The following is a 16196-nucleotide window of genomic DNA, read 5'->3' as shown; positions in this document are numbered from 1 at the left end:
TGTTAATACATTGTATTACAGTCAATACACACTATATATGTGTTAATATTTTTTTTTTTTTATAAAATTAATACACACGTTCTACTACTATTAATACGCATTCTACTACTATTAATACACATTCTACGACTATTAATACACTTTTTTATGACTATTAATACACAATTAAGATACTACAAATTAGGCAATACTTATTACAACATTAACTTATTATGCGAAACACGAACACACATTAACTTATTATGCGAAACACGAACATACATTATGCAATGCTTCATATTGTAACAACCCATCACAAATCTTCTTATTAGGCTTTTTCGCAACAATGGTCTCTCAACTATACCCGTAATTATATTTGGGTCACTGAACTCAATTATTAGTTGTAGAGGTTACTCAATTGTGTGTTTCGTTGCACAAGTAGTCCTTTCGTCAAGTCTGGCTAACGTGGTGTCAATTTCATGGGCAAATTTTTCTTTTGAAGTCTAGCATGTCCAACCTCCCATCTACAGCAACTTCCCTCCCAAAAATGTCAAATTTGGCGCCAAATAAATCCCCAATTCCCATTTTTATTCGAAGAAAGCCACATAAAAACAGTAGATGTGCTGAAATTTTAGAAATTCGAAGGAAATCTGGGAAGCCCGCACAATATATGCGCAAAAAATGTCGCAGATTTCTTCTTCATCAACAAATCCGAGCCCTAGTACAAGGAAGCTATGCAGGTGCGGTGGATATATCAAAACCTGGACTTCATGGACTGATTTAAATCCTGGGAGAAGATTTGAGGCTTGTGAGATGAGTCGGGTAAGTTCATCTGTGAAATTTTATTTTGTTGCTTGATGGGTTTAGCTTTGATGTTATGAAACGTACTTTGCAGAGAAACAGAGGAAATGGGCATCATTGGGAGTGGCTGGATGCACCGACCTGTGCAAAAGGAAAATAACTAAATTCTGGGTTGCTGAGAAGAATGAGAGCAATGGAAGAGGACCTAAAGTTAATAGAAAAACAGAAGAACGAAGTGGAAGATAAGCTGAAAATGGTGGAGAAAGAAAAGAAGGAATTGGAGTACGAAGTTGGAGAACTAGGCAAGCAGAAAAGACTGTTGGAAAAGAAAAGTCTGTGTCTTAGGCAATTGGTTGACATTTCCGGAAGTAAACTATGAAAAGCTTATGATCAATTAGGTCGAAATGTAACCGATATGTCGTTCATTTTGCAATGAAATTTGAGTTCGAGTTTGGTGGACATATTGGTGTTAGTGTATTCATTTTGTTTCCATTTTGTTGATGAGAGGGCATGTACCAAATGTACAAGTTCCAAAATGTACCAAATCAACATATATAACACCCAGTTTCAAAATGTACCAAATCAACATATATAACATCCAGTTACAGCTTCCAAAATGTACCAAATCAGGTTCCAAGTGAAACTAAAGCATAAAGATAGATGAAGCAGTTTCCCAGTTCAGGTTCCAAAATGTACCAAATACAAAACAATGATTGTAACACCCCGACTCCAAATTTAATTCCTATTTTAAATTATTTAAGTGAATTTATGAATTTACCCTTAGGGTAGGGGTAAATTGGTCATTTTCTTGCCCGGAAAGTATTTGGGGCAGTGATTGATATTTTTGGGTAGGTGGTACTGAGACGAATTCGTAGACACGCGGTAGGCTTGAATCGGAGTTGTAACGAAGAAGTTACGGGCAAAACATCGACAATGGCAAAATCGTAAATATTTCAAAGTTTGGGTTTAAAATATCTGACTTCTCTCTCTCTCCCCCGACGCTCTCTCTCTCCCCGAAAACCCAGCAGCGACGGTTCCACCGTCGCCACGGCTGCCACGGGCCACGGCTGGCCTCGAGACCGGTCCCAATCGAACCGCTGTCGCTCGCTCTTCCTCTCCTGCCAGCACCGTCCCTGGAACCACCGGATTTCGTCGGAAAATGCTTGGAATCGCACCGGCTTGAAAGAAACTTCCAGCCGCTCGATCTCCCTGCTCTGGCCACCATTTCTAGTGAGTGAGGTATGGTTTCTCACCTATTTTCCGAGTTCTAGCTGATGGTTGTATAGGTTGGGATCGATTCGTTGTCTAGGAAATCGAATTGAAAATCTAGGTTTTGGCCGAATTTCAAAATGAAATTCCGGCCAGTTGCCACCCGAATTGGGCCTTTCCGTAGTTGAATGAAGTGATCCTGACCTCGAGTAGAAGCTAGGGTAGGAAGGGTGAGCTCGGATGTGGAGTTTTTTCGTCGCCGGAATTACTCTAAACACCCACGCGCTGCCGGCGCTTGTGGCGGCGAGTGGGTGAGGCTGGTGAGGCTGTAAATTAACCCGATGAGATCCTTAGGTTGTCACGAGCGCATAGGAATTCGCGGATCTCAATTCGGACATCGTTTGACTATCGAACGGATTTTCGCATATTGTGCGTTATCCGGGTTCGATAGGTTCCGACCGTTAGATCCTTTCCGAATTAAAATATGTTGTTCTAGGTATTCCTAGGATCGTATAGGAATTCACGGATCGTGAATTGGAACCCCGGATGTTCCGATTCAATAACTTAAAGTTTGCGTTTTATAATAACCGTCCGATTGTGCGATCGTAAGCGATCTAACCGTCCGTTTTGGACTAAACTTGCGAGACGGGTATTTTAGACCTTGTGAAACCTTTAGGAACTTTCGGATTGTAAAACGGAGGTCGTGGGTCCCGTGGGCCCGGTTGACCCGAATTGGGAAGTTTGACCGCCGGTTGACCGAGTGTCTCCCGAAGCTATTCCATCGTCCAAATCGGGTAGTTGGACCTTAGAACATCTCGTTCCTAGTATACTTACTAGAAATCTGGGAAATTAGGATATTTAATTTAAAGTACTCGTTCCAAACATTTCGTATTAATCTCGTATACGTATTCTGAATTAGGTACTCCGACTACGCATACACAGCAGGCGGGACCCTCTCAGGGTCAAGCAGCGTGGGACTACTTGTGAGTGGACTTTGTTTTCAAATCTATGCATGGTTTTATTGATGAAAGATTTATGCATAATGTTTTTAATGATTTATTGAATATATTATATTCATGAGTTGAACTTGATGTTTTTATAGCGCTTTGGTAAAATATTGTGGCTTTGGCATAGTTGGGTATTGAAAGTATATTTTATATGGATTTTGGGAAATATTAGGCATGATGTTTTAAATGGTATTTTGGATATATATTATTTATGAAATTGTTGAAAGTGATATTTTTATGAGGCATTGAAAATATATTTTGGGTTTTGACGTATTTGAGTATCTTGAGTATGAATATATGGATTTTGGGGATTTCTATATATATTTGGCTATGTGTGAGGTACTTGGGTTGTTGAGATGAGATTGTGGAAAGTGGTGAGTATAGAATGTCAGTTTGGTGTGCGGTAAGCACTACCCTATGTACCTCCTCGGATGTGGAACTTGGATACGGAGACTTGAGATACTTGGAATTGTCGGGACCCGGGGCATCCTTGACGGGATGTTGCTGTAGACCCTTAATTGGGTAGTCTGCGGGCGTAGGACTGTTCACAGACGTACGAGTTTTGAGGTTATCGACGGTACGTTCTGGCTGAGAGTTGGTCCCCCAGTTGGACGGCTCGTTCCCTAGTCACATGGTGGATTGAGGACTCATCACGAGGACTCTGCCAGGGTGACTAGTCAAACAATCCCCCGGTTGGATTGTTTCCCCGGTACAACTAGGTGATGGTTATATTTATATTATATATATATATCTCTTATATTATATATTTTTATATCTATTCATTCATTCTTGTTTCTCGGTGTGGATACTTCCTTGCCGGTCGTGCCAATGGGTACACTTTCGAGAGTTTGGTTGTGGGATTTATAAGTTTTTGGATGGTGGGTTTTGTAAAGCGTTCTTTATGGATTTTGGACTTGGCATCTGGTATGGATTTGTTTTGATATATATATATATATATATACTCAAGTATGACGGTTTTGAGATGCATGATATTTCTTGCATGGTTTTCTAAACGGTGGGGTTATATTACGTTGGTTTACACTGAACTGAATTTATTTTTGTCCACTCACAATTTTCTGTTTTGCGCCCCCCAGCCAGTAGTTGACTGAGCCCCGCAGCAGAGCCGGATCATGCGCTTCCGAGCCTTAAGTCATCGTAGGACTCTTTCTTCATGTTATTTCCTTTGTACTCTATTTTGTTGAAATTGAAGTTCTTAGACATGCTCTGTTATCGCCCTTGTTAGGGTTTGAATTGTGAGGCCGGAGGCCATTTTGTTGTAAACTGTTTATTCGCTTCAAAGCATGCTGCTGGTTGGGATTATTCTGTATTTTTATGCAGGTTGAACTTTGTTGGGTTTGTTCAATTTGCAGGGGAGACTCTGCCAAAATTTTGGTAGAGAGTCTCGGTTTCTAGTAAGTGGGCCCGGCATCGGGGTGATGTCGGAACAAAGACGGGATTCGCCCCGGTTTTGGAAAAATTTCGGGGCGGGTCCTGTCAGCTTGGTATCATAGTAAGTTCCAGCGCAGAGACTCAAAAAACACATCCAATAAACCATTCAATGGAACATATCTAACTACTTCAAAAAAGACATCCAATAGACATCCTCCTAATTAGCCTTCAAAACATCCATGGTTTAAGCTTCTTGGCAATAGACTTGAATCTCTTGGCAGGAGACTTCACTCTCTTGGCAGGAGACTTGGGTGGTTGTGATGATGATGATGATGTAGCTCCAGTGTAAGAGACTGGCTGTGATGATGATGGGAGTGGTTGTGATGATGAGAAATTTTTTGGCATTTCTGTTGTCCCATTTCCAACCTAAAATAAAATGGAACCATATTAACTAACTAAAGTAAAGAGTTGTCACTTACATTTCCTCTTCCAGTTGGCATTTCTCCTCTCCCATTTCCTCTCCCTCTTCATGTAGTAGTTCCTCTACCTCTCCCTCTGCCTCTAGTTGGGTTGGGCCTAAAAAACAAAAATAAACATGATATAAACTAAACAATAACAACAACAAAAAAAGGTCATATGAACTGGTTGGGCCTAAAGACCAAAAAAGAATTAAACTAAAGAGCTTTTAACTAAAATACCTAAGCTGCCCCTTCAACTGTAGAAGAGGCAACTGTTCCTTGGTTGGGTTGATTAGGAACGGCCTACAATAACAAAAACAAAAAACTAATTAAAGTTGTCAACAACAAAAGTAAATTAAACTACAGAATGCATTACCCAAATACCTGAGCTGCCCCTTGGACTGTAGAAGAATCAACTGCTCCTTGGTTGGGCTGATTAGGAACAGCCTACAATAACAAAAACAAAAAACTAATTTAAGTAAATAATAACAAAAGTAAATTAAACTACAGAAAATATAACCCAAATATCTGTGATGTTCCTTGGTTGGCATGTCGTGTCTTATTATGTCCCTTCTGGCCACAAATAGAGCATCTTATCTTGACATAAATCCTTCTTAACTTAGTAGGTGGTGGATTGTAAAATGGGGGCAAAGTGTTTGGAGGAACTGGAGCAAGTACTTCAACATCAGCTGGTTCTTTGTTCCTTGATTTCTTAGGTCTTCCAGGCTGCTTCTTATATGGAGGAGGTTTAATTGGAGGCCAATTAGTTCTCTGCCACTGGTCCATGGATGGTATTGGGTGTACCATAGGTTCATATGAACTCAGGTAGGCTTCTTTCTTATAGCAGTCATGTGCATAGTCAAACACATTTGCCTTCTTTTGAAAGATACAAGAAATAGCATGAGAACATGGGATCCCACACAAATCCCATCTTCTACAAGAGCAAGTCTTGGCTTTTAGATCCACTACATACTCTCCCCCATACATATGGCTCACTTGGTATTTGCTCTCACCTCCTAATCTAGGAATGCATTGACTAGCTCCCAACTTGTTCTTCTCAATGATCTTGACAATCCTAGGCCCAACTGGATGTCTCCAAACCATACCAGCAATCCTTCTATTAGCCATCCTTAACATCATATAAACTCTGATCCTTTCTAGACATATTAAGATAGACTTGTCTCTTGAATCTAAAATGCAAGAGTTAAAGGATTCACAGAGGTTGTTCAACAACATATCACACTTAGAATGTGGCTCAAAATGAGATCTACTCCAATTTTTGGCTGGTCTTTTCTTAACCCACTTCCATACCTCTTCATCTTGCTCTTTCATCTTGTCCATTTCTACTTCATACCAGGGAATGGTAGTTGCTCTTGCCGCAGCCCAGAGAATGTTTTTCAACGCAAGGCCAGCATGCTCTGTCCTGAAGTTGCTGTAGAGATGCTTAACACACATTATGTGCTCAGCTGTTGGAAGCAATGTCTCAATTGCAAGTATTGGACCTTTTTTCTTGTCACTCATAAACACCCAAGCTTTCCTATTCTCAAGTTTTAAGTCTTCAATCAAAAGTTCAAGGAACCAAATCCAACTACTTTTTGATTCCACCTCTACAACAGCATAAGCAACTGGGTACATTCCATTTTTCCCATCAACACCAACAGCTGTTAAAACTTGCCCTGGGTAAGGTCCCTTTAAATGGCAGCCATCTATACCAATGAGAGGTCTACATCCTGCCAAAAATCCCCTCTTACAAGCTTCTAAACATACATAAATTCTTTCAAACACAGGTACATTACCCTTCATCTTATTCTTTATAATCACAGTGCTGCCCTTGTTAGCCTTCTTCAATTCTTCTGCATAGTCCCATAGCCTCGCATATTGCTCCACATAGCTGCCTTCAATGATCACCTTGGACAAGTTCTTTGCTCTATAAATCTAATGCTTTGAAACATTCATATGGTACTTTTCTAAAACCTCAGCCTTGAATGCCCCTACATCCCACTGAGGATTTTTCCTAATCTTGTCAGCTAACCTTTTGGACAGCCACTTTGAATTAGTATATTTCAGTTTGTCCACTCTAGTACACTTATGCTCCAAGGACAGAGTCTTTATGGCAAATGTCTGCTCATCTCTGTCTATCTTGCAAGCAAACAGAATAAAAGGGCATTTCGTGTGACCTGCACACTTTGCTTGAATCCTTTTATTATCATTCTTCAGCAATTTAACATTCCTCCCTTGCACAATTGCATACTCCCTAATAGCTTTCTTGAGTTCATCCTTATTGGCAAATTGCATTCCAATTCTAAACTCTAGATTTCTCAAATCAATTTCTTTCCTAAACTGTTTAAAATTTGTCTTCTTCCATTTCCTCTTGCTTGTCTTTTTTTGACCATCTTCCTCATCACCAGAGCCATCACCATCAGAAGGAAGTCGATCACTATCTTCATCATCATCTGATATCTCCCTTGTAGCTTCATTAGTAGGCATTTCATTCATCTCTTCAAAACATTGTGCATATTCAACAGTTGGTGCATCATTCCTTGGTTGTGCTCTTGATGCAGCCCCTTTATTACCATTTTCTTCTTCTTCACTTAATTCATAATCACTATCAACAATAACATCCTCTTTTTCCTCCTCTTCCTCCTCTTCCTCCTCATATTCATCTTCATTGCCAATATCTTCACTTTGCTGTTGTTGCCTTTTATCTTCACTCTCTAGCTCGTTGTTATGAGTAGGATCATGGTAATACAACACACCAATACCTGATATGATGAAATGCTCCCAACCAACCCTAGAATACAACTATCATTTACAACCTCATTCACAACATGCTGACCACTTTTTGCAGGCCCCTTATGGTAAACTTTTAAGCTTGTAACCCTTTGTGTTATATCAACTTTGTATCCAAGATCTATTCCAATTTTCTTTAAATCCAATAATGACAGATAGTCATGAATACAGTTGTCAACATAGCATACTTTGCCTCCCTTATACATGCCATTCTCCAACATACCAAAGTGGTGGAGTTCAAGAGTACACAGCTCTTCTTTATCTACCATATTACACAAAGGTATGCTTACAAACAATTTCAATGACAATGAGGACAAAGTAAACAATGAAGACAATGTAAGTGCAGGCATGTGCAAGTGTGAAATCACTTCCATGACAAACCGACAGAAATGGGACCACAGACAATAATAAAGACTCCAACTACATTTTTTTCAACCTTAAAGCCAAAACTTCATTGTCAACAACAGGGCCACACATTTGCAAACATAATATATTGCAATATAAAATGCAGAAGGAATATTTAGGTTATAGTAACTTACCATACTTGGGGGGTTCTCCAGACCACCGAAAAATTGTCTCCATTTGAAGAAGCCTCCACACACAGTAGACCCGACACTTTTCTCTGTGATTTCCACGAAACTAAAATCCTATATCTGTACTTTATTGCTTTTTTAACTCAAAATATTTCGCTACTTAGTCCATTAACGCATAATGCTGAAATAATGTTCCAAAATCCCCCAAAAATCGAAATCAAATACCTCTCGATTTGAAAACCCTAGACGCGATTTTCCCCTTTTGCTTAGACTGCCATTTCTATGCAACTGTCGTTCTCTTCAAAAGCAAAAGATTCGTTTTAATTAACTGAAAAGTAAGATTTTTCCCTCACGAATCTATGAGATTCTCAAAGATGCTTGCCACGTCATCATTTTAAAGGGAAAAAAATAACGGACTTGACGGAAGGACTGCTGGTGCAACGAAACACACAATTGAGTGACCTCTGCAACTAATAATTGAGTTCAGTGACCCAAATGCAACTATGAGTATAGTTGAGGGACCATTGTTGCGAAAAATCTCTTCTTATTAATTACGAAATTTTAGCGTACATTAACATTTTTGTCCAAGAATTTCAAGCTATTTTTGTTTGGCACTAATTTCGGAAATTTTATTTATATCAGGACATTGAGCTCATCTCCATGAGCACATAGGCGCAAACGGCATGTAATTCGAAGTTCAAACGAGGAAGTTAAGTTGGTTTAAAGTTCTAGGGTTTTCAAAAAAAAAAAAACAAAAAAAGAGTTTAAATATCAGACGTGAAAAACAGGGCTGCACAGCCCCTTGTTTTTCCAGCCACTTTTCGGCACCGTCCATTCATATTTTGGCCACGAGTCCTTCACAAAAGTTGCTCGTCATACCCTCCACTATCATCTCCTCAAAAGACCCAACCAAAAAAGCCGATGTTCCCATCCAATTTTGGCTGTAAAAGCCAGCGGTTGCGCAATTATAGCAGCACGACCAGTCAGCTTTTGACCCGTTTTTAGGCCGATACATTCATCTGTTGCTGGAACAACTTTCTAGTTGACACCTTCATCGGAGAAACACAGCCGCTGATAGGGGGCTCCAAAGTTCACTATGGCAGACCACAAATTTAAATATCAAAATAAGAATTTAAAAAAAAAAAAAATTTTGAATCCAAATTAGTAGAAATCCAAAAAAATCTCACCTAAAGCAAGGGTAATACAGGTATTTTAGATACTAAGTAAACTAATAAACTTGCCAATTGGCCAATTTTTGGTTAGTTTATAGAAATTAAATGGTTTTGAGTTTCTTTATGGTAGTAGTGACCTAAATGTGTATGGTTATAAATTTGTAAAAGAAAAAACCCATGTCCCAGGATCCTGACCCTAGAAGGTACAGGAAACAATTCATCAGTGGCATGTGACCTGGGAAAAAATAATTACATTCAAAGTGTGTAACCAGCTCCTGTTACTATAAACTTCCTTTTATTGCCTCAGAACATCTAATATTTCTTTCTTGAACAGTAATTCCGGGAGAGAATAAAAATTCTCAGATACGAAAGATAATAAACAAAAAGCCTCCTCAAACACCCCAACCTCATGTGAACCATAAACTTGATTGTGCAACTATTCAAATTTCAGCAGTATGTACAAGCTAGATGTATTGACCTTATATGCCATCACCACCCTGACAAAACATTAACATACTAAAAGTTTCATCGTTACCGAGACAAAGATTACAGTTTTCTGAAGATACTGATAATGCCATTCGCAAATGACTTCATATTCCCCCATAGAGTTGATTTACTTGAAGGCTCTGCATCATCAGCCTGCCTACCAGGAAGGTCTCTGCAAAATGAAAAATTGTGTATAACATCTTACGCAGAAGAATATATGGTTCCAAAAATTAAAGAAATGATGGGATACTTTTAGGTGAAATAAAAGAATTCAAGACATGCCCATAGAACATAAAGCTAAGTAGATTAGACATATTTCAGATGGGAACTACATATGATTCTTGTATAATGACCCTTCGCCATGGCAAACAAATGTGACAAGGCAATAACTAGGTTGATTGGTTTGCTAACTATTGACTCACCCACAATCCAGGGCTGGTGGTTGAGTGGTTCATTAACATACACCAGCCAGAGTAGAAGAGGTAAGATACCAAAGTAAGATTTGAGTTACTAAACTTAACTGCGGCCTGGAGGAGTGAACGGCATACAGCCAGAGCCTCAGAGACCAAACTAGAACTCATTCAAATAGACCCACCTAATCCAAAAATGAAGACCAATCCAGAAGAATCATATTCAGAAGATACAATCCTGTCATGCCAACTCCTCTTCTCTAACTTCAGAGAACCTTTTGTTCTTCTCCCACCAAACCACCCAAGTAGATGCCAAACAGCACAGTTCCTAACTGTGACATATATCTTCAAAAGATACAAAGATAACACCATTCCAAATTAATTTGTCTGGGATCCTGACATCAAGCTATTCACACCACCTTTCAAACTGAGAGAGAGAGAGAGAGAGAGAGAGAGAGAGAGAGAGAGAGACAGAGAGACAGAGAGACAGAGAGACAGAGAGCCAGAGACAGAGACAGAGACAGACAGAGAGAGACAGACAGAGAGGCAGAGAGGCAGAGAGAGAGAGTGTGCAACTGCAAATCAATTTGCTTGATATCTTAATATCAAGCCATTCACCTTTATCTTGGATAAACAAACAAGAAACCAAATCATATTATTCTGTACATTCTTGGTGGATTGCTTGCCCATGTTACTCTACAGTTTCTCTTGTGAAATAAAAATTTCATCTTTTCGTTTTAAAAAAAACAGTAACTTCCGGTAGACACATGTATGAGCAAAAGGAGAAAAAGAGGGCCACAAGGTAAAAAAAAAAGAAAAGAGAACAGTGACCCCCACTAGTAGTATCAATAGAGAAGATGTTAAAAGGTAATCTGGGGTCATAACTCAGAAACACAGACCCACAAGAATAAATTCCATTTCACACATTAATTGCACATGAATGAGCAGCGCACAGTAGTCAGTTCAGAAGAATAGTTCAGGCGTGATCTTTGAGCTCAGATTGTAGACAGTCAATTTCAGTTATTTTCTTCACACGTTAATTGAACATGAATGAGAAGCATGCTGAGTTCAGAAGAATAGTTGATCGTAGCACTTCAACTATTACCATATGCATGACAATCTAAGCTAATCACGGTATGAGAACCCAGGATGGCCCAGTTCTGTTTAGTTGTGTAGGATCAAGCAGGCACATTCAACTTTGTACTTACAATTTTAACCACTCATCTTTGAATTGGACATTTTACTATTGTGCACTCATTGACTGCTGAAACTTAAACAAAGTGCGAAGTCATTTGCTTATAAATATAGTAAAGTTATAGAATAGTAAGCTGAAAAGGAAGGGTTTGAGCAAATGGTTTCAAGGTCTTTCCTAGCATGTTAAATGGGTCAAATAAGTTGAGAATGGCGGAACTGGGGACTAGAGTAGATGAATACTAAAAAAATTGTGTTGATTATGGTTCCAATTAATAAAGAAGCCAAATCCATAAACTAATGATGCACCTATCTCCAATGTTTTATCTTTCTGTCTCTGGTTCCAGCCTCCACAGCTTAGTGTGTCCAATACCATGTTTTAGCTCTATAGCAGCAAGCATACAACAAATGTCTGATTTTAATGTGAGCACATCTTAGGGGCAAACATACATCATCACATTGCTTGTGGAATAACAGCAGGTACTGCAATGTCAATGATAATGACATTACTAAGTTAATAACATACTGTACAAAAGAAACTTACTTGGGAAGTTTGTCTGGCAGAGGGATCTCTTCATATTTCTCTCTTTTACACTTTAAATCATCATAATCTGGTAGATCTTCTAAGGCATGTTCTTGTTTTTTCATATCCTGTATATCACCAAAACTTGGAAGAGAGGCTCTATTAGCTTCCCCTATTGGCAGATCTTTTTCTTTTGCAACAAAATCTTGTTTGTCAGCTTCAGCTTCCGCTCTTTCACTATTCTCAGATTTGCCAAATGGATAAGAAACAACCTCGAATCTTTCTTCTGACAGTTGACATTCTTTAGAAATAGAACCAGAAAGATTCTGCTTAGCTTCCTCCTTACTATTACTAAGTTCATCAGGGTCTTTATAAGAAGATTCCACAGAATCCACTTTCAGAAAATTACTTTGTGTTGCAACAAGATCAGAATCACTTCCCTGCAAGAAAAAAACAAAAAAGATATAACTATAAGTTTACTAATATGAAACATCTTCCATGCATCGGAGAAGCAAAAGAAATTTATTTATGGTATAAACATGACATTCGACATACATGAAAATTTTAAAAGAATCAGTGAGCCAAGGTTTAATGAAGAATCTAGCCATGCACCTCAAATTCAAAGAAATTGTGATGATAAGGGTCGATTCGATATCATAATACATTAGGACAATAATACAGATGCGATGAAGAAAATAATGCTTAATATAAAATTCATGCAAGAACATGCGGAAGACTCAGGATGCAACATTTTTGTATGCTTCTACAAAGGTTATAATGCATAAGCATAAGTTATTAAACGTTTACTACAGTACTGTAGCCTTAGTCTTGCATTAAATTGAAATTTAAAAGAAGAAACAAATAATATAGTGTTGTTGAATTATGAGTGGTAAGAAACCAAGCCAAGTGATTCACATTAGGCTCCAGACAAATGCCATTTAAACCTCGTTGAACACAAGCCATGTGCAAATTTCATTTTTTTCAAAAATCCAAATAGGATATTATTGGAATCATACCATAACTGAACAATGGAAATATAAAGAATAAAACCAAAATTTGATTAATGCCATATACTTACTCGAGTGATAACCTCTTCAGACAAGATCTCAACTGAGGAGGAAGCCTGTGCCTCTTCATTGGCTTCTAAATGCCTGCCACTGGCATCTGCTGACACCCCATAGGTTGAATTATCTTCAACTCCAGTCAGAGATTCAATTTCTCCAACTTCTTCTTGTCCCGGAAGATCAGTATCATATGTCTCTTCAGAATCATTTTGAACACCCGCATCTGCGGACACCTCAGAGATTGAATTCTCTTCACATTGAGTCAAAGATTCCATTTCACCAACACCCTCTTGTCCTGGCAGATCAGCATCATATGTCACCTCAGAATCAGTTTCAGTGCTGGCATGTACTGACACCTGACTGTTTGAATTCTCTTCAACTTGAGCCAAAGATTCAATTTCTCTAACTTCTTCTTGTTTTGGCATATCCGCACTTACGGGAGACCAGGGTGACATCTTAGCTTTGTATTGTAACTCCTGAAGGATGCCCTTTACCACATAGTAAGAGCCACCCAGTTCTTTCTGAGCACATGAAACAGTAGGGAATGCCCCAGCATTCATTGCTCTGTACCTGAAAATAAGGACCAAAGTACCTTCACTTAAATCCCTAATGATAGAAACCAAAAATGCAATTGCAACATTCTACAGCTTATTCAATTACACCAAATTAATCAAAGCTCAAATTCATGACAAAACTCTCTAAACAACAAATGTCCATATAAACAATCAAGATCAGCATTTCAAAAGAACAATCAAGACCAAACACTACAATATTCATATAATATAGTTACTTGTTGACAAAGGGTTCAAGCATAGCTTGGCGCTCCGCTTTGGAAAGCCTTTTCCCTTTAACTCTGCGGACATTTCGTTTTGGTGCTTCTGCCACTGCTTCTGCTTCTGCCTCTGCCTCTGCATCTGCCTCTGCAGCTGCAGCGTTAGCGTTACCGGCGTATGGCCTTCCACGCCACCCACTCAATAAAACTGCCAAAACCCACAAAGAAAGAAACACAAATAATCTTAATCACACCATTGTCACGTACTCTTTCAAAAAAAAATTTATATATCTGTTAACTAAGAGAAAAGAAATTACCAGATTTGTTAAGGTGCTTGTGGGAGTTGAAGGAGGAAAAAGTGAGGCTTCTTCGTAACATGCTCTGTGGCGGGGCATGCCCTATCTCTACAAGGCTACAAGTACATCCATGGAAAGTAGGATTTGCATGTCGCGCTGTCTGATTGTCTAAAGCCTTTGATTTTCTCTGAAAGACAAGAGGAGAGAGAAGAGAACTCAGAGGAGCGAAGGGTTTTAGGATGTTTTTGTTTTGTGGGTCTCATCAAAGTTCAAAAGAAAGAGACGAGTACAAGAGGGGCTTCGGCTGTAATAAACACCGTTTTGGACCAAGAGCCTTTCAAGTTTGAATTCGTCCATAAGGCCCATACTTTGGAAGGGTTATTTTGAACCTTTTCTTTGCTCTATGCACACAACTTTTAAATGAATTTTACCTTTTTTTAGGGCAATTTAAAAACATAATACTCTCTTTCGCGAAAACAAAACAAAAAAAAAAAAACATAATACTCAATTAAAATAAAATTACTTTGACTTATTTACAGCAATGCCTCTTAAAATTCCGTTCAAAACTCACTTTGCCTCACCAAAATAGCCCATTTTCCCCCCTTTAACAAGGGAGTTCGAATTCACTATCTCCAAATTGGTGTTCTCTCTGTGTCTCCTTTATAAAATCTTGACACATGTCCCTCAATTGAACAGAACTTAAACCCTGCATAACACTGTTAAGTTAAACAACATTAGACAAACTAAAAAATAAAAGAAAGAAAACAAAAACAACCCAGCATAGTCACGACCTACCCCAAAACTCTGACAGCCACCCATTCCAAGTACCAACCTGAGCAGGAACCGCCTCTCCTCCTCACCACTGGCCAACCATTCTTTTTGTCTCTCTATGTCCCTCTTTTCTCTCTCTTTCCGAATCATTGACACAAGATTCAGGTCAGCTAACAAGATAGCATCCATGTCTGCGCCGCCAATCCTATCTTACAAAGAACCATTGATCATGATTGAGGTTTGTGTTGTAAGCGTTGGCCAAGGCGTGAGGCTGATTTCGTCCGGAACAGTGGCCAGATCGAGAATGAGCGGGTGTTGTTGCTGTTGAATCCATGAGATTGATGTGGGGATCAGATTTTGGGATGGGGTTTTTTGGTTTTATTGAAGGATTGCAGTTTCTGGGTCAAAAATGATTTCATGGTTTTGATCAAAGTGCAAGATTTCTAGGTTTGGATTCAAAGCAAAAGATTTCTGGATTTTGATTCAAAGTGCAAGATTTGTGGATTTTTATTAAGAGATTGTGGAAGAGAAAAAAGGGTGGTGGAAATGAGGAGGAGAGGCGTTGCCGCCGTTGAGATTAGGGGTGAGTCGTGACTTGGGAGGCTGCCGTGAAGTTTTTATTTTCTTTTTAGTTTTTATTTTTTAGTTTTTATATATAATTTATTTAAGTTAAGGCATGGGACATGGAGGAACAGGGAAAATGGTGACAGCAATCTTTTCCCTGATCAAGATTTGACGTTCCACTTTGTCTTATGATGTTAATTTCATTCAAAAGTTTGTTAACTTCGATGACATGAAATGGATGTTTTGTAATTTCGTATATATGGACCAATTGAGTGGGTGACATGGTAAGTGAAGTTCACCTCCACATAGATTTTTTTTAAAAAACATAATTTAATAGTCTAATAATTACACATGACATATGCGTGTTGTACTCTTTTTTCTTCGACTAGGGTTTTTTTCACTGGATTTTTCCTAGATGAAATTATGATGTTGGGATGAATGATGATGTTGGGAGAAAATGTTATGCATCCACGGGAGGCCATTCTAATTGCCTATAAATAGGCTTCCTATTAAGTTGTAAAATACACAACCAATTAGAAGAGAAGAGAGTCAGAGTCAGAGAAGAAAAGAGTGAGTGAGTTCTATCTGAAAAGAAATTCTGTCAGTGTAAACACCACAAAAGAGCAAATATAATTTCACTCCAATATACTCTCAATATTTAGTGGTACTTCTCATACTCTCTGATTATTCTAGTTCTATAACACGTTATCTGCACGATAGTCTCTCCTTTTTATTTCTAAATTTTTCCCATCTCAACACTATGTGGTTATTTCTCTGTCTC

The 16196-nt window shown here is 38.7% G+C and overlaps 2 protein-coding genes across 7 annotated transcripts; both read right to left on the bottom strand.

Annotated features, from left to right (window-relative positions):
• On the bottom strand, window positions 4614–7902 carry LOC18767540. Its single transcript, XM_020570939.1, has 5 exons — window positions 7680–7902; window positions 6876–7605; window positions 5522–6770; window positions 5228–5290; window positions 4614–4811 (listed from the first exon to the last, which is right to left on the bottom strand). Exons 1-5 carry the CDS (start codon window positions 7900–7902, stop codon window positions 4614–4616), a joined length of 2463 nt encoding a protein of 820 aa, XP_020426528.1.
• LOC18768813 lies at window positions 8694–15788 on the bottom strand. 6 transcript variants are annotated; one of them, XM_020570573.1, is made up of 7 exons: window positions 14876–15788; window positions 14102–14267; window positions 13803–13992; window positions 13027–13582; window positions 11970–12388; window positions 9874–9996; window positions 8694–9260 (listed from the first exon to the last, which is right to left on the bottom strand). In XM_020570573.1, exons 1-6 carry the CDS (start codon window positions 15038–15040, stop codon window positions 9885–9887), a joined length of 1608 nt encoding a protein of 535 aa, XP_020426162.1. In that variant the 5' UTR covers window positions 15041–15788; the 3' UTR covers window positions 8694–9260; window positions 9874–9884. The 6 variants fall into 6 exon arrangements, with proteins under 6 accessions (XP_020426162.1, XP_020426161.1, XP_020426164.1 ...); XM_020570572.1 differs by lacking the exon at window positions 8694–9260 and having other exon boundaries at window positions 9615–9996; window positions 14876–15787; XM_020570575.1 differs by lacking the exon at window positions 8694–9260 and having other exon boundaries at window positions 9615–9996; window positions 14652–14982.

The sequence above is a fragment of the Prunus persica genome, chromosome G8 (genome assembly GCF_000346465.2).
Source record: "Prunus persica cultivar Lovell chromosome G8, Prunus_persica_NCBIv2, whole genome shotgun sequence".
NCBI lineage: Eukaryota > Viridiplantae > Streptophyta > Magnoliopsida > Rosales > Rosaceae > Prunus > Prunus persica.
The sequence above is the reverse complement of the archived record's forward strand: the minus strand, read 5'-3'. Positions and strand labels throughout refer to the sequence as shown.

Coding starts and splice junctions, on each gene's coding strand:
- LOC18767540 (XM_020570939.1), bottom strand. CDS start 7,902: ATGGTAGATAAAGAAGAGCTGTGTACTCTTGAACTCCACCACTTTGGT. Junction 5,291..5,521: donor AAGAACCAGCTGATGTTGAA/GTACTTGCTCCA, acceptor TTGTTATTGTAG/GCTGTTCCTAATCAGCCCAA. Junction 4,812..5,227: donor CAGTCCAAGGGGCAGCTCAG/GTATTTGGGTAA, acceptor ATTTTATTTTAG/GTTGGAAATGGGACAACAGA.
- LOC18768813 (XM_020570573.1), bottom strand. CDS start 15,040: ATGGATGCTATCTTGTTAGCTGACCTGAATCTTGTGTCAATGATTCGG. Junction 13,993..14,101: donor CAAGCACCTTAACAAATCTG/GTAATTTCTTTT, acceptor GGGTTTTGGCAG/TTTTATTGAGTGGGTGGCGT. Junction 13,583..13,802: donor CTTGAACCCTTTGTCAACAA/GTAACTATATTA, acceptor CCTTATTTTCAG/GTACAGAGCAATGAATGCTG.